The sequence below is a fragment of the Cetorhinus maximus genome, chromosome 16 (assembly GCF_964194155.1).
Source record: "Cetorhinus maximus chromosome 16, sCetMax3.hap1.1, whole genome shotgun sequence".
In the NCBI taxonomy this organism is placed as follows: Eukaryota; Metazoa; Chordata; class Chondrichthyes; order Lamniformes; family Cetorhinidae; genus Cetorhinus; species Cetorhinus maximus.
In genome coordinates this window covers 89899053-89917027 of record NC_135894.1, presented here as the reverse complement: position 1 = coordinate 89917027, position 17975 = coordinate 89899053, and the positions used below count along the sequence as shown (strand labels likewise).

General features: G+C 42.8%; 1 protein-coding gene across 1 annotated transcript in view; it reads left to right on the top strand.

Moving 5' to 3' along the window:
- The window catches only part of ripk4 (receptor-interacting serine-threonine kinase 4), a 45976-nt gene that overhangs the window by 24487 nt on the left and 3514 nt on the right, over positions 1–17975 (top strand). Inside the window, exons 2-7 of the mRNA XM_078560328.1 lie at positions 6143–6434; positions 8083–8228; positions 8758–8807; positions 11845–12003; positions 12527–12636; positions 14781–15033. Coding sequence (XP_078416454.1) covers positions 6143–6434; positions 8083–8228; positions 8758–8807; positions 11845–12003; positions 12527–12636; positions 14781–15033 — 1010 coding nt within the window. The remainder of the gene's footprint in view (positions 1–6142; positions 6435–8082; positions 8229–8757; positions 8808–11844; positions 12004–12526; positions 12637–14780; positions 15034–17975) is intronic.

The window sequence follows — 17975 nt, the reverse complement described above, 5'->3', positions numbered from 1 at the left end:
GCAGCTCCGTGACTCAGGGAGATTGCTGCGCTCTTTTGCACTGGCCCCAACTCTCCCTCCTCCCCCCCTGCCCGCACAGGTAGCGCTGAGTGCTACCGGCCTTGTGTTACGCTGGGCAGGCCTTAATTGGTCAGCCCGTGTAAAATGGCGACGCGGGTGGCAATCGGCTCCACGCCCCCACCCCCACTCCCGCCCAGCCTGACCGCCATAGGGAAATCCTGGCCAATATTTCAGGTCGATGACCTTTCATCAGAACACTGGTAGTTGTGTAGGACCTTAAGCGTTTATATGACATACAGGTATGTTTTGTTTATAATGCCCCTTGATATTCAGCTTTAACAGAAATCTCTGCTTTTTGTGATGGCAAGAAGACGGGGATGGGGGTGGTGTAATAAGTAGGAAGAGAGAGTTTGTTCACTGGAAAGTGCCAATGGGGAAGTAAAATGGTTTTGCATTCTGTGGTTTCCTCTGCAGTGACATAGCAATGTTCCTTGAATTTAGCCTCAGAACATTAGACCCTATTGTCCCTGTGTGACGTTTCCATTTCCTCCAGGAGTTCCTCTGGATATGATCTCCATTTTGGCTAATTTATGTTGTGTAGTAAACATTGGCCAGGAGCATAAGCCCATTAAGTACTGGGTGAGATGACTTCAACCAAAAACAGAGATTTGGCTTTTAGATCCCTTTTTTGTTGAATTTAAAATCCAGCAACTGTTTACATCCCATTTGTTTTGTTGTAAATGTGACCCTCATCCAGGTGAGGTTTGGTTTTGGCCTCCTTGTTTAAGGACGGGTATACTTACATTGGAAGCAATTCAGAGAAGGGTCACTAGGTTGATTCCTGTATAGGATGCAAGGGGTTTTCATATGAGAAAATATTGACAAGGCTGGGTCTCTACTCATTGGAGGTTAGAAGAATAAGGTGACCTTACTGAGGTATATAAGATTCTGAGGGGGCTTGCCAGGGTAATGCTGAAAAGATGTTTCCTCTTTTGGGGAAATCTGGAACTAAGGGGCACAGTTTAGAATAAGGCATCTCCCACTTAAGATGGAGATGAGGCAGAATTTCTTCTCTCCAGACAGTCATTAATCTTTGGAACTCTTCTCCAGAGTGCAGTGGAGGCTGGGTCATTGAATATATTCAAGGTTGATCTACAAAGGAGTCAAAGGCTATGTGGGGCTGGCAGGAAAGTGGAGTTGAGGCCATGATTAGATAAGATCTGATCTTATTGAACGGTGAACAGGCTTGAGGAGTCGAATGACCTACTCCTATTTCTTATGCTGTATCACAGGATGCTTCCAATGTCAGACATCCTGTGTCAGGTATCATGAACTCCTGTATTATGTAGATGAGAAAGTAAAGCTCCTTTAACTCTGCCCAAACAATGTGCTTTAACTCGATCTTCATAAGATCATTTGTATGACATATCTCAGTCATCGTGTGGCTTTTCTGAATAGAAACCTCAAACCTAATGCCAGATGAGGGTTTGTCTGCACTGAGGTGCCCACGTAGACTGAAACTACCCAATCTCATTCCCCACAGGACCCTTATCGTCAGCAGACAAGAAGCCTTTAGCCCATTTTTCTAGACTGGATTTGAACTGGCCCAAAGGTGAAAAAACAAGGGGTTGAATGACTTAAAGATGTGTTGCACATAGATGACCGTGTTCTCTTTGGTTGTTGGGCTTTGTCAAATGTGTAATGCAGCCGTGTTGAATGCCTTAAGAGACTGGCTGAATAGGCTTGAGATTTTTTCACTTTCTTTCAAAGAGGAATTGAAAAACCTCTGCCCTTTACCTTACAGTAGTTTGTTGCGAATAGGGAAGACATTGAGATCCTTGTTTATTTTGCAGGTGCAGACTTGAGTTGTTTCAAAGAGTGAGTCATAAATGTCATTGTGATCCTCCATGGCCATATATAATTTGAGTGTAAAGCAAGACACTTGCATCCCTTTATCAGCAATAAATAGCACATTCACTGTTGAAAATTTATCCACATTATGCCAAACTACATGTTAACATAACAAGGGAATGACTGTAACAATATTTCCATTATTTTCTGGAACGAATAGGCCTGTCAATCCTACGGAACAGGTTGAGTACAAGATGCCAAAGACGTACAGATTTTTTTACTGACTCACCTGACGATAATGTCATGAGTTTACATTAGGCTCCTTTTACCTGGAACACTGAGCTGCAGTTGCTATGAATGTTTTTGTTTAATATGACAATCTTGTCTTGGAGATCTAACTTCCCTTACTGGCTCCAGACAGTCTCTGAATTAACTCAACCAAAGACATGGTTCTTACTCAATAGTTTATCCCCAAGATGTCACTCAGCTGAGAAAGTATGTGAAGATAGAATCTTCGTTAACAAGAGTTATGTGCAATTCAGTGCCTATACAACATTTTATGACTCAATGGGCCAAATCTTTAGATGATCACTTCACTGTATAAACTGTTCCATGACACCTTACCCAAGTAATTATTATTCAGGTCTGATCCCAGAATCACAGTGCAGAAGAGGCCCTTTGGCCCATCGAGCCTGCACTGACATGTGAGAAACACCTGACCTACCTACCTAATCCCATTTACCAGCACTTGGCCCATAGCCTTGAATGTTATGACGTGCCAAGTGCTCATCCAGGTACTTTTTAAAGGATGTGAGGCAACCTGCCTCCACCACCCTCCCAGGCAGTGCATTCCAGACCGTCACCACCCTCTGGGTAAAAAAGGTTTTCCTCACATCTCCCCTCAACCTCCTGCCCCTCACCTTGAACTTATGCCTCCTTGTGACTGACCTTTCAACTAAGGGGAACAGCTGCTCCCTATCCACCCTGTCCATGCCCCTCATAATCCTGTACACCTCGATCAGGTCGCCCCTCAGTCTTCTTTGCTCCAACGAAAACAACCCAAGTGTATCCAACCTCTCTTCTTAACTTAAATGTTTCATCCCAGGCAACATCCTGGTGAATCTCCTCTGCACCCCCTCCAGTGCAATCACATCCTTCCTATAATGTGGTGACCAGAACTGCACACAGTACTCCAGCTGTGCCCTCACCAAGGTTCTATACAATTCCAACATGACCTCTCTACTTTTGTAATCTATGCCTCGATTGATAAAGGCAAGTGTTCCATATGCCTTTTTCACCACCCCACTAACATGCCCCTCTGCCTTCAGAGATCTATGGACACACACGCCAAGGTCCCTTTGTTCCTCAGAACTTCCTAGTGTCATGCCGTTCATTGAATACTTCCTTGTCAAATTACTCCTTCCAAAGTGTACCACCTCACACTTTTCAGGGTTAAATTCCATCTGCCACTTATCTGCCCATTTGACCATCCCATCTATATCTTCCAGTAGCCCAAGACACTCAACCTCACTGTTAACCACCCGGCCAATCTTTGTGTCATCCGCAAACTTACTAATCCTACCCCCCACATAGTCATCTATGTCGTTTATATAAATGACAAATAATAGGGGACCCAGCACAGATCCCTGTAGTATGCCACTGGCTTCCAGTCGCTAAAACAGCCTTCTGTCATCACTCTCTGCCTCCTACAACTAAGCCAATTTTGAATTCACCTTATCAAATTACCCTGTATCCCATGTGCATTTGCCTTCTTTATAAGTCTCCCATGTGGGACCTTGTCAAAGGCTTTGCTGAAATCCATATAAACTACGTCAACTGCACTACTGTCATCTACACACCTGGTCACCTCCTCAAAAAATTCAATCAAATTTGTTAGGCATGACCTCCCTCTGACAAAGCCATGCTGACTATCCATGATAAAACCTTGCCTCTCCAAGTGGAGATAGATACTCTTCTTCAGAACTTTCTCCAATAGTTACCCTACCACTGACGTGAGACTCACTGGCCTGTAGTTCCCTGGCTTATCTCTACAACTCTTCTTAAATAGCGGAACCACATTAGCTGTTCTCCAGTCCTCTGGCACCTCCCCTGTGGCCAGAGAGGAATTAAAAATTTGGGTCAGAGCCCCTGCGATCTCCTCCCTTGCCTCCCTCAGCAGTCTGGGACAGTACTGGGTACTGTCAGCAGAGTCTCTGAGGGGAACCATGGCAGAGTCCAATACTGAGCATACCTAAAGCTTGTACAGTCATTTTGCAGTAGAGCTGTTCAGCTAGTGACCAGGGTCTTGGTGGCTTTCTCTTTCACTTTGTCCTGAACCAGAGGTAAAGGAACCAATAGGGACATGGCAGCTGATGCTCCCACACAGGTCAAGGGTAGAATATGAAACTCTCTGCTCTGAATGGTTCAGTACTAAACTGTGTGGTACTTTACCTAGTAAATCATTAGTTACATTTACTGTAGCAGAACAACTTTTGCACTAGTTCAAAGTCCAGTTCAATACTCGGCCTAAGGCTACATTATCTCATTTAACATGTGGCTTAGGGAGGCGAGTGTAGTGTTCAAATGTTTTCCCCTCTGATGTACAATTGACCTCAACAAATTCATTTGACTAATTGCAACTTGTATTCTCTTTCTGGTGACCTGTGCTGGAACGTGTAATTGTGCAGACGTGAGGTTGGGTGGGAATAGACTTTACTGTGGGGTCCCGGAGTAGGCTGTTTGGCTCTTTGGGCTCTCCTCCATTCAGTTAGATCACGGCGTCGTTAATTCCATTTTTTCTCACATTGGTTCCACATATCTTAATACCCTTACAAACAAAAATTTATCAATCTCTGTTTGCAAATTTTCCTTTGATCACCAGCCTCAACAGCTTTTCGAGGGAGAGAGTTCTAGATTTCCACTGCTTTTTGTGTGAAGGAGTGCTTCTTGATATCACCCCCGAATGGCTTCGCTCTAAGTTGCACTCACTTGTCCTGAACTTGCTCACCAGAGGAAATAGTTTCTCTCTCTACGTCCCATCAAATCCTGCAATCATCTTAAAAAGCTCGATTAGAACACCCTTTAATCCTCCACATATGAGGGAATACAAGATTAGCCATAAGCCGAGCCTTAAATTAACCCTCTTAGCCCCAAAATCGTCCTGGTGAATCTTTGCTGCACCATTCCCCAGGGCCATTATCTCTTTTTTTAAAAAATTCTTTCATGGGATGTGGGCATTGCTGGCAAGACATTTGTTGCCTTGTCAAGCATTTGTTGCCCATGCCTAATTGCCCTTGAACTGAGTGGCTTGCAAGGGTTAGGGTTAGGGTTAGGGCAAGACCATTTCAGAGGATGGTTAAGAGCCAACCACATTGCTGTGGGTCTAAAGTCACAAGGATGGCAAATTTCGACCAGTGAACCAGTTGTATTTTTCCAACAATCGCTGATAGCTGTCATGGTCACAATCTTTATATTTCATAATTTATTTATATTATGACCAGCTTTACATTCCAGATTTATGAATTGAATTTGAATTCCACCAGTTGCCATGGTGCGATTTGAAGTCATATCCCCAGAGCATTAGCCTGACCCTCTGGATTACTAGTCCAGTGACATTGCCACTACTCTTTTCTTCTCCACCGATGCTGCCAGACCTGCTGAGTTTTTCCAGGTAATTCTGTTTTTGTTTTGCCACTATGTCACTGTCTCCTTTTTAAAAATTCATTCATGGGTGTGGGTGTTTCTGGCTAGGCCAGCATTTATTGCTCATCCCTAACTGCCCTTGAGAAGGTGGTGGCGAACTGCCTTCTTGAACCGCTGCAGTCCATGTGATGTAGGTACGCCCACAGTGCTGTTAGGAAGGGAGTTCCGGGATTTTGACCCAGCAACAGTGAAGGAAAGGCGATATATAGTGTGTGGTTTGGAGGGGAGCTTCTAGGTAGTGGTGTTCCCATGTGTCTGCTGCCCTTGTCCTTCTAGGTGGTAGCGGCTGTGGGTTAGGAAGGTGTTGTCTAAAGAGCCTTCATGAGTTCCTATGGAATATCAGTTTGATATTTACTGTCAGGCTACAATCTGGTTGAATTATATGCATCTAATGACAAACTAACTAAAACCAGTTAAGTTGTAGAAAGTACAAATCAAAGTAAACCAGTTTGTATTGAATTCTATCTGACTTTGAAGTTCATCCCTTTATCTGAAATAGGTGAATGACCATCATTTCCATCATTACCTCTTTCAAGCGTTACTCACATGCCAGATCAGAATTGTAGTTTGTTTATTCTTTGTTTTTCAGAGAGAATGCAGAACTTCTGGAGGAAGCCAAGAAGATGGAAATGGCAAAATTCCGTTACATACTCCCAGTGTATGGGATCTGCAAGGATCCAGTGGGACTAGTCATGGAGTACATGGAGACTGGATCCCTGGAAAAACTGCTGGCCTCAGAAGTATTACCGTGGGAACTGCGTTTCCGCATCATTCATGAAACAGCAGTGGGCATGAATTTTCTTCACTGCATGTCCCCACCCTTACTGCATCTGGACCTGAAACCTGCAAACATACTGCTGGATGCTCATCATCATGTGAAGGTAAGGGATGAAAATCTAACAGAAGAGTTTCATTTTCTGCTTTTGCATAACTTTTGTTTTTTCCCATTCTCTCTCCCTCTCACTGTGTATTCCAATCCCATTTTCTCTCCCTCCTACTGTGTATTCCAATCCCATTCTCTCTCCCTTGTACTGTGTATTCCAATCCCATTCTTTCTCCCTCCTACTATGTATTCCAATCCCATTCTCTCTCCCTCTCACTGTGTATTCCAATCCCATTCTCTCTCCCTCCCGCTGCGTAACCCAATCCCATTCTTGCGTTTCTCCTGTTGTGACCCAACCCCATATATCATTCCATATATTGTACCTGGAGGCAGCCACATATCTGGTGTATGCTATTCCTTCCCCTTTGTTCTGGTCTCTGCTCAGCATTTTCCCTAGCGAGAACAGACTCTGTGGGAAATTGTTGGTTATAATCATGAGGCACAAGAAGTAGCCATTTGACCCATTGTGCCTGTGTTGGCCCTTTGAATGAGACTAATTTGATAGGGTTTTCATTCTGACCTTAGCCCTACAAAATTTTCCTTTTCAAGTACATATCCAATTGGGGCTTTGCAAATTACTGAATCTGCTTCTATCACCCTTTTTAGGCAGTGCATTCCATATCTCACTGTGTTTAAAAATAAATATACTTCTCATCTTCCCAATGGTCCTTTTGCCAAGTATCTTGAATCTGTCTTCTTTGACTACTGACCTCCAGTTCCTCCTTATTTACTCTATCAAAACCCCTCATAATTTTGAACACCTCTATTAAATCTCCCCTTAATCTTCTCTGCTCTTAAGTTAAATGATTCTAGTCTCAAGCAAGTCCTAGAATTCTGTGGCATACTGTGTCCTATGTTGCATTGCTACTTGAAAATGTTTTATAAGTGTTTTGATTTCCCGTTAAAAGAATGTTTAGCAAAAAAGTACTCGGTGGGGGGGAGGGGGGGGAGAGAAAGTAAAGAGCATATGACATTGAAACAGCCTAACAAATATCCCAGTCATTGCCTGACTCTATCCCTGCCTCAGCTCATCTGCTGCTGAAACCATCATCCATGCCTTTATTACCTGTAGAATTGACTATTCTAATGCAGTCCTGGCTGGTCTCCCACATTCTGCTCTCCGTAAACTTGCGGTCATCCAAAATTCTGCTGTCCTTGTCGTAACTCGCACCAAATCCTGTTCACCCGTTACCCATCATCGCTGACCTAACCCTAGTTAGGCAAGGCTTTGATTTTAAAATTCTCATCTTTGTTTTCAAATCCCTCCAAGGCCTCACCCTTCCATGTTTCTGTAACCTTCTCCTGCCCTACAGCCCTTTAAGACACCTGCACTCCTCTAATTCTGGCCTCTTGAGCGTTCTCAGGTTTAATTGCTCCACTATTGGTGGCTGTGCCTTCAGCTGCCTGTAGGCCCTAAGTGCTAGAATTCCCACTCTAGCCCTCTCCACCTCTCTAACTTGCTTTCCTCCTTTGATGCTCCCTAAAACATACCTTATTGACCAAGCTTTGGATCATCTGCCCTAACATCTCCTATTCCTGGTTTGGTATCATGTTCTTTTTTTGTAATGTGCCAATGAAGCACCTTGAGACTATGTTAAAGGCAGTATATAAATACATGTTGTAAATTAACCCCTTTCTCTGTATAGATCTCAGACTTTGGTTTGGCGAGATGGAATGGATTGTCTAACACGCAAGACATCAGTATGGATGGTTTTTGTGGTACGATTGCTTACCTGCCTCCGGAACGTTTACGGCAGAAGAGGAATTCTGACATTAAGCATGACGTATACAGGTTAGACATTTTCCCCCTCGCCCTTAATGAAGGCCTGTATAATAAAAATATATGGTGTGGGTGACAAAAGATGGCACTTTCTGTTGGAGCCATCATTTTTGTTTTGGCTGTAGGTGAGTTGAGCATGTGGTTTTTGGACAGTGCTATCCCATACATGTCTTCTACCAACAGAGGTTATCTTTTTTAAAAAAAACCTTGACCATTTCCAACTCTGGAAATGGTCCTCCGCAAATCTCACCATAAATTCCCCAGGGGTTTTCTCACCAAACAACCTGGTCAATTTCATTCCTTATCTGCCCTTGTTTCAAAGTGGAATTTAAAATACTGTGAGAGTTGCTGCTTGGGAGTATTTTACAATGAGATATCAGTAATGCTGTTACAGCTAGCTGGAGGTGTTAATATGCCCTGCTTGGCTTAAAAGAGGAAGCTCATCTCTACCTGTTAATTTCTTCAATGTCAAAATTTTCATGAACAGTTCTCTTAGATATTTCAATGGCTCTCCAATTGTTTTTTTTTCCCCTCATTGCAGTTTTTCCATCGTCATCTGGGGGATTTTAACACAGAAGAAGCCTTTTGCAGGTATGTACTGTGATAGGTTCCCTTTTCCTGTAGATGTATCTGAGGTTGAAAGAATTTTGCTCCACCAACACAGACACTTCATGCGATTTAAAGGCAAAAAATTTCAATTAAATAGGCCACTTTATCTGCTCTGTCCAGTCAAAGCCAGATTGCCATCTTTGAGCTGTACATGGAAAGGTTCTTTTTAGGACCTGTGCTATGACTGATGACGCCTCCTTTCTTACCGTTATCTCGGGCTCTGTTCTGGCCCCTATTTTGTTCCTCCTTCATAACAATAATCTTCCCCATTCTGTATTCAGCCTGTTTACTGACGCTTCCACTCTCTTGTTTATTAACTTCCTTCAGAGTGCAACCAACCTTCTTTCTTCATATGACACAGTTTTTATAAAAAAAATCTTGAAATGTGGGCTATGTTTACTGTGCATTGCTAATTTTCCTGACGTGGTGGTGGTGGTGGCCTTGTTCTTAGTAGCGAGAGTTTTTACATGGCAATATCTTGCTAACCCACTTGAATGGCCATTACCACATTAGAGTCACATATCGGGGAGAGGTGGTAAGAGTGGCAGATTTCCGAGCAGTTGAGATTTAATGACAATGCAGCAATTCCCATGGTCAATTTTTTTTTCCTGTGCTATGCCATAAATTATGAAATCTATTGGCTTCTATAATTTTCCACAACGTGAGTTGCAGTCTAACACCACCTGACCTGCTGTGTATTTCCAGAATTCTCTGTTCTTGTGCCAAAAACCATTACAAAATTGTACCCTTTCCCTGAATTGCGAGACCTTGATCTTCTGGGAATAAAGCCATTTGAGATCAAAGCAGGTACATGCGATTCGGACTGCTGATCATGTGATAATAAAACCAATACAGCCTGTTCTGGGTTATAAATTCTGTAAACCTCATGCCTGGCAATAAAGTAATTAAAAAATATTCTTTGTTTCAATGCCACAAGGACCTATCTCTCTCAAATCCAAAGAACATCTCTTACCTCATGTTGCTAAATCCACCCTTACAAATTTGACATCAATTGACATTCTTAGCCTCATGATCATCTTTTGTCATATTCATTCGTTCTCGTATCTCCTCTATTCCAAAAGCTCCAAAAAAACAATCTATCCAAAATTTGAAAAATGTTTCCATATCTGGATGACTAAAACATTGTTTTAGCTCAGCTGAGCAGCTTAGAAAAGAATTGTTGTCTGATGGTGAAGTCTCTTTCAAGATCTCTCACTCTCACAGTTGGACACCCACACATTGCTCTGACCTTACTTCATATGTTGCAATACATGGCCAAATGTACACATCTGTCCTAACCTATACTTTTTCCCATTCTCTGTTGGAATCAGGACATTGAATTCACTTTTTTTCCAGGATTTAGCACTTGTTGAACTCTTTAATATCTTCTACTCATACTTTCAAAACCGTGTTGATTACTACTGGCAGATTGACCTTGCCTCACCTCAACGTTTTTCAAATTAGGTGCAGTCCTGCACTTTGGCCTATGACCTTTCATCTGTATTAAAGGGGAAAAATGCGTAATGCACTTAGTATCTAAATTGCATCCTGATTTATTGATTTCTATTGGCAAATCATTTCTGGGTTACACTGGATAACCATCGGTGCATCACTTATTGATGAGCCATTTCTCTGGACTCCTATCCTCAGGAAAAAAATTAAAATTTCCTGAAATTTGGCTTTGAAGTCCATTTTTAGTATTAATTGGACGATATTAGTTAACATTGAAGAGCGGAACACCTTTTTTTAGTTCTGGGAATCGTACATTAGGTGTTAAAGTCAATCATGATCAGTGTAAAGCTCCTTTTACTCTTTTCCCAACAATGTGCCCAGCTGCAATCTCAGACAGGCACCCCCTACTGAAACTGTGTGATATTTTACATGCTAGACATCCGCATTAATTGGACCACTGCGAATTCAGCCATACTTCTTACGGAGTGCCCTAACTCATTTCATGTAGGATCCTTAAAGGGGAGACTTTGTCTCATAGTTTTAACTGGGTTTGAATACAGGAGCCAAAGGTGCAAGATGAATTCTTGTTCCAATACATCATCAAGCTCCTGGCTGTAATAAATTGTTTTCACTCTATTAGCCGCACCGTGATATGAGAGTGTTGTCATGTGTTATCAAGCATTCTGATGTTTATTATATGTGTTTTACCCAGTTGATTGCCTTTATATTTAGAAGCAAGTGTGCTAAGAGTTCAAACCCAATCTGGAGGATGAGTATACACAGCCTATGCCACTATCCTCGTGCAGCACTCAGAGCTTTGGCCTTTTGGAGAAATCACAGGATCAAAGAGTGGTTGCAGCACAGAAGAAGGCCATTCAACCCATCTTGTCAGTGCCAACTCTCCATAGGAGTAACTTAGTTTGTGCCATTCCCCCGCCTTCTCCACATAGTCCTGCGCATTCTTTCTTTTCAGATAATAATCTAATTACTTCTTCAATGCCTCAGTTGAACCTTCCTCCATCACACTCAGGCAGTGCATTCCAGATTCCAACCATCACTGCGTGAAAGAGTTTTTTCTCAAGTCGTCATTGCTGCTTTGGCCAATTACTTTAAATCTGTGCCCTCTGGTTCTAGATTCTTCTGCCAACAGGAACAATTTCTCCCTGTCTACCTTGTCCTGACCCTTATGATTTTGAATGCGTTTATTGGATCTTCTCTGAGGAAAACAATCCCAACTTCTCCAATCTATCCATGTAACTGACGGTTCTCATCCCTGGGATCATGCTTGTGAATCTTTTCTGCACTCTCTCTAATGCCTTCACATCTTGAGCAGGAAGTCTTTCCAATGTTGTAACCGAGGTTCATCCAGTGACTGACTAACGTTTTCCGTGGTTCCAACCAGCTTCTTCATGAGAGCAGATGTAGAATGGTTCCTGTTTCTCTACATAAATTTCTGGACTTCAAATACAAAGTGCTTTGAGAGGTGTTAAATAATTAATTAAATGCAAGGGTTGTGATTTATTCAAAACTGTACTGATGTATTTTTATCAATTGTTTTTTTTTTTAGCCGAAACAAATATTCTGCACATTATGGTCAAAGTAGTGAGCGGCCTTCGTCCTGATCTATCATCGGTTCCTAAATCTAGGCCTCCAGCGTGCATGAGTTTATTAAAACTGATGCAGCGATGCTGGAAGGAGGCTCCCAGTGACCGCCCAACATTTCAAGGTAAACCTTACGTTAAAATTAGACTGAGAGTATATTGGCCATAAACAGCACGCAAGCAAAACAGTGCTACAGGAAATAATCTTCATCCCACTGTGTCCATAAACTATTTTGAACAGCTTCTGTTAATCCCCTCTTATTGCACCAGTGTTTTTTTTTTCTTGATGTCAACAATTCATCTGGCCCCTGTGACCTACACTCGCTGCCCATTATGGCCAGTTTTGTCCTGTGCACTTGTGCCTAATAGGAACTGAACTGAGATTGAGCCATCTTGTGCATGTGTGTGTGTATAGAGGGAGAGAGAGATTTCTATCCCACTGGTTTGCTCTCGTCTCAGAGGTCAAAGGTAGGTTGGCATATTGCCATTTCATCTTGCCCATTGTACCAACCTATCCCAATGAATCACTGCTTTCATTTCTCCCTCTCAACCATGCCAGACCAGTTAGTGCATGTTTGAAAATAAATGTTATTTTAAAGGCACAATATGCAAAGTAGCCTAATAACATATTTTATTTTATCTTTAAAGAAATTACTTCAGAAACTGAAGAACTTAGCACCAAGCCACAAGAAATGGCACAAGAGAAACCACAAGAACAGCCTTTGGATTCTGGCCAAACCCATAAGGCAAATAAAAAGGTAAAACTTACTTAATTATGTTTTTGCTTTAAAGTAGGTGGATTGAGTCAAGTTGGAACAACTCTGAGAAGCCCCAGCTGAGACTGAGTTCTCAAGACTTGAGCCCAAACTTGTTGGCATAATTTACTAGACGTTTCCTGAATAGACTAACCTAGATTGGGAAATGCTACTTCTTGCTTAGTCAGGAGTACAGGGACAACTTGTACATCAAACCTGAGATCATCATGACTGGCTTGTTAGTTGGCTTGCCAAAGACATTTGAATTTCAAAAGCAATTGTAAGCTGTCTCATTCCCAATTCCGCACCCCCCCCCCAACTTTTCCCAAAGGCAGTACATCTTAACAGAGTACAACTGAAGCCCCAACAGTCCTCTAATATCTTGTTCAGGTAGCCATTCTTCATGTTAGTCCAGACGATCAGCGTGGATATACATGTCCATGCCCATACTCTCATTCATTCCAATACAGCCGTTTAGGAGGGGCTACTAAATAATGCTCACATTGGGAACATCTTCCCCCTGCTCCTGAAGAAACCAAGTTTACTAACGTTGTAATTTAATCAGCAATGTAGTATTATTCTTTCATGGGATGCGGGCGTCACTGGCTAGGCCAGCGTTTAATGCCCATCCCTAATTGCCCTTGAGAAGGTGGTTGGTGAGCAGTATTTTGGACTGCTGCAGTCTGTGGTGTAGGTACATCCACAGTACTGTTCAGGAGGTGGAGGAGTTCCAGGATTTTGACACAGCAACAGTGAAGGAATGGCGATGTAGTTCCATGGCAGGGTGGTGTGTGGCTTGGAGGGGATCTTGAAAGTGGTGGTGTTCCCATGCATCTGCTGTCCTTGTCTTCCTTGGTGGTAGAGGTCATGAGTTTGGAAGGTGCTGTTGAAGGAGCCTTGGTGAGTTGCTGCAGTGCATCTTGTATCAGGATTGAGGGGGGGAAAAAACCCCAAAATCTTGTATCAATCCAGGACTTGAGCACATGATCTACACTGATATTTCGCTCCAGTACTGGAGGAATGTTGCATTATCAGAGATGTTTGGGCATCTTTTCAGGTGGACATTAGAAATTAACTGACACTTTGAAGAAGAGCAGGGGACTCTTCCAATATTGTGACAAACATTATTCCCTCAACCAAAACCACTGAAACACATTATCTGGCAACTGATTATTCCTATTTGTGGAGGTTCCTGTACACAAAATGGCCATTTTGTTTTGTCAACAGGAATGGGGTGACTATATATTTTTTTTAAAAAGCAATTAGTTGGATGCGAAGCAGCTTGGGACTACTGGAGGATGGGAAGGGTATTATATAAATACAGGTTTGTTGGATATGTTGGGGTGGTTGCATTGCGCATCACTTAGTCACCTAACATTATGTGCTTGACCTCTATAACCTCCAGGATTGGCCTGGGGGTCTCCACGATTTGAAGATTGATCTCCGGGGCTGCTTGCAGCAGGCATAACATAGGGGCATTGAAAAAATTGTGTCCCCCCCCCCCCCCCCCCCGCCGACTTTTTGTTTTCGAACTTTTCGGTTCGTTAGCTAAATGTTTTAGGGGTTGGGGGGGGGGTGGTGTGCTGGTGGTGAAGAAATGGCTGTTTGACTGGCAGTCAAGAATCACCCAACTGGTTACTGAAGATTATTTTCAGGTGATGCCAAGGCAGAAAGTAATGTGCAATCTCCATGAATACATTCACCCAGAGTTGACAATCCAACCACAGGTTGTTCCATGGCCCAGTTTAGCCAAATGTTGCACGATAGATTCAAGAAACATAACACAAACTTGAACCACTGCCCAATTACACATGGTAGAAACATGATATTATTCTAAATTTTTTCTTTCATCTTGGCTACTGGTCAAAGTAATGAAAGGCATATATTAAAGGAAAGAAATGAGTGGAACAACACAACGCAATGATTGTACAACGTCAAGGGTCACTCGGTCATAGTTTCACCATATTAGTCAAGCATTATTTCCAGCAATGTTCTCAAACAGTTCTCTTCGAGCATTACCCTGCCTAGTTTTGCATCCTTAGAGAGGTAGGGGTCAAAGGAGAGAACATTGTGCACAGTCAATACACTGTTCATCTGGCTTTCATCCAATCTATATATTACATGACGTGTTCTTATTTTACTCTCAGGATCCACCAGTAGAAGTTGAGCAGCCAGTGCAGAAACAGCAATTCAAGCAGGTCTCTGACAGTGATGAATGCAGCCTTTCCCAGCTGTTGTCCCAGCTAGACTCGGGCTTTGAATCGGCTGGAAATGAATGCCCAGCGAGTGGGGAGATGGCCGACAGCAAAAAGAGACTGTCTGGGATCTCCTCCATTGACTCTGCGTTCTCATCCCAAGGATCCATATCGTTATCTTTTGGGAAGGAAGCTGGAGGAATTGGTAAGTTTTTTTTTAAAAACGTTGCAACAAGGTGATGCTTTGTTAGCCTGACTGTTGGTCATCCATTGCAGTGGTTCCCAAGATAAAAGCAAAATACACGAGTGCAGGAAATGTGGATTGGTGACAGAAAATGCTGGAAAAACTCAGCATCTGTGGAGAGAGAAACAGAGTTAATGTTTCAAGCCTAAACGATCCTTCTTCAAAGCTAAAGAGAAGTAGAAGTATAATGGAATTTATACTCTTTAAGGGAGGTGGGGCAGGTGAAGCTGGGTGGGAAGGCCAGCGATAGGTGGGGGCTAAGGAGAGATTGACAAAGATGTCATGGACAAAAGGACAAAGGGAGAGTTAATGGTAGTGGTAAGGGCTAAAGAGGGTGCTGATAATGGCATAAATGTAAAAAAGCAGAATGTGTTAATAGCAGAACAAGGGTCAGCACTCTGTGAAAGAATAGCCTGGAACAAATGACAGATGGCCCTATTGGGGGTGTGGTGGAGGGAGGGGTTGATGGGGGGAAAAAAGGATAAAAAAGGGATATAAAAGGAGATAAAAAATGAATAAAAATAAATATAAATTAAAAATAAGTAGATTAAAAAAAATTAAAAAGGGATTAAAGAAGGGGTGAAGATAGAGGAGACAATTCAAGATCTAAAGTTGTTGAACTCAATATTCAGTCCAGAAGGCTGTAAAGTGCCTAGTCGGAAGAGGAGGTGCTGTTCCTCCAGTTTGCGTTGGGCTTCACTGGAACAATGCAGCAGGCCAAGGACGGACATGTGGGCAAGAGAGCAGGGTGGTGTGTTGAAATGGCAAGCAACAGGAAGGCCTGGGTCATCCTTGCGGTGTTCCCAGGCAGTGGTTCCCAAAATGTTTTATCCCCTTAAAGTGCTAACTCATGGCTGGAGCACGGCTGCAACTGCCCTTTGCATCTGCCTTCTGCCGTATGATCCTGGGCTCTAAGTGTTGACCGGGAGCTTGACCGTTGGAGTTATCACAGCTGACTCGCCTTGTCCGAGCTCATGTTTTTCCAATGGACGAGATTACAGATTGTGGTTGGAAGTGGGAACGCTCCTTATTTGTTTTCCTCCTTCCCTTGCCGGGAAGTTTGTAGAACCACTTGTAATACCCAATCATCTCAAAAATAAAAGCCAAGAATAAATTGTAAACCATCTGGTATGCGTGCCTCAGTACCGCACCCTAAGGAGCATTTATCCACTGAGACATTATGGATAATTAAGTTGCAATCTGAATGAGCCACAGGGCTAGAAATTCATTGTTTTCATTGTCATCCAGTCAGGAATATTTTGTATTTGGCTAGCAAACTGTTTTGGCAGCCATGGTTACCGGTATCAATAACAATAGTTTAGTTCTTTCAACTGTCTTTAACACAATTCACACTGGAGACAAATGGCCAACAATCTGTGACTTTGCTAAGAACAGTCCGCCTCTTAATTGTACAAGTTAAAACATACAACCTATTTAAATTGCAGTGTGACCCAATGGACTTCTACAGAAATGTGCTTCTGAAGTACATATATTGTTGGTGTAGGGCATTAAGTTACGGTGGTGTTCCAAATTCTGACTACTTTTTTACACTTTTCATGGGATGCACACATAGCGGGCTAGGCCAGCATTTATTGCACATCCCTAATTGCCCTTGAGAAGGTGGTGGTGAGCTGTCTTCTTGAACTGCTGAAGTCCATGTGGTGTAGGTACACCCACAGTGCTGTTAGGGAGAGTGTTCCAGGATTTTGACCCAGCGACAGTGAAGGTACGGCGATATATTTTCAAGTCAGGATGGCGAATGGCTTGGAGGGGAACTGCCAGGTGGTGGTGTTCCCATGTGTCTGCTTCCCTCGTTCTTCTAGATGGTAGAGATAATGGGTTTGGAAGTTGCTGTCAAAAGAGCCTTGGTGAGTTGCTGCAGTGCATCTTGTAGATGGTACACACTGCTGTCACTGTGCGTCGGTGGTGGAGGGAATGAATTTGAAGGTGGTGGATGGGATGCCAAACAAGCGGGCTGCTTTGTCCTGGATGGTTTCGACCTTCTTGAGTGTTGGAGCTGCACTCATCCAGGCAAGTGGATTGTATTCCATCACATTCCTGACTTGTGCCTTGTAGATGATTGGACAGGCTTTGGGGAGTCAGGAGGTTCATCGGCTTCATGCAGTTGAAACTGTGGTGATGGTCTATTTTGATAATACTCAATAGATAAACTGCAAGTTCAATGTATTAGATCATGGACAGAATTTTATGGACTTCATGGGTGGGCCGATAAAAACCTGCGAATTTCTAACATCAGTGGTAGGGAAACTATTGGAAAAAAGTTCTGAGAGACAGGATTAATCTCCACTTGGAGAGGCAGGGATAGTCAGCATGGCTTTGTCAGGGGGAGATCATATCTAACATTTTATTGAGCTTTTCGAGGAGGTGACTAGTTGTCTAGATGAGGTTTGTGCAGTTGATGTAGCCTACATGGACTTTTAGTAAGGTTTTTGACAAGGTCCCACATGGGAGAATGGTCAAGAAGGTAAGAGCCCATGGGATCCAGGGCAATTTGGCAAATTGGATCCAAAATTGGCTTAGTGGCGGGAGGCAGAGGGTGATGATCGAAAATTGTTTTTGCAATTGGAAATCTGTGAAGAATGGTGTACCACAGGGATCAGTGCTGGGACCCTTGCTGTTTGTAGAGTACATTAATGATTTAGACATGAATACAGGAGGTATGATCAGTAAGTTCGCAGATGACACGAAAATTACTGGTGTGTAAATAATGAAGGATGAGAGGAGTGAATAGTGAAGGATGAGAGGAGATCTAATTGAGGTATATAAGATGCTAAAGGGGATAGACAAAGTAGACATGGATGCCCCCTTCTGGGGCATTCTAGAACGAGAGGCCATAGTTTTAGGCCAGGGCGTGGTAGATTTAAATCAGAGATGAGGAGGAA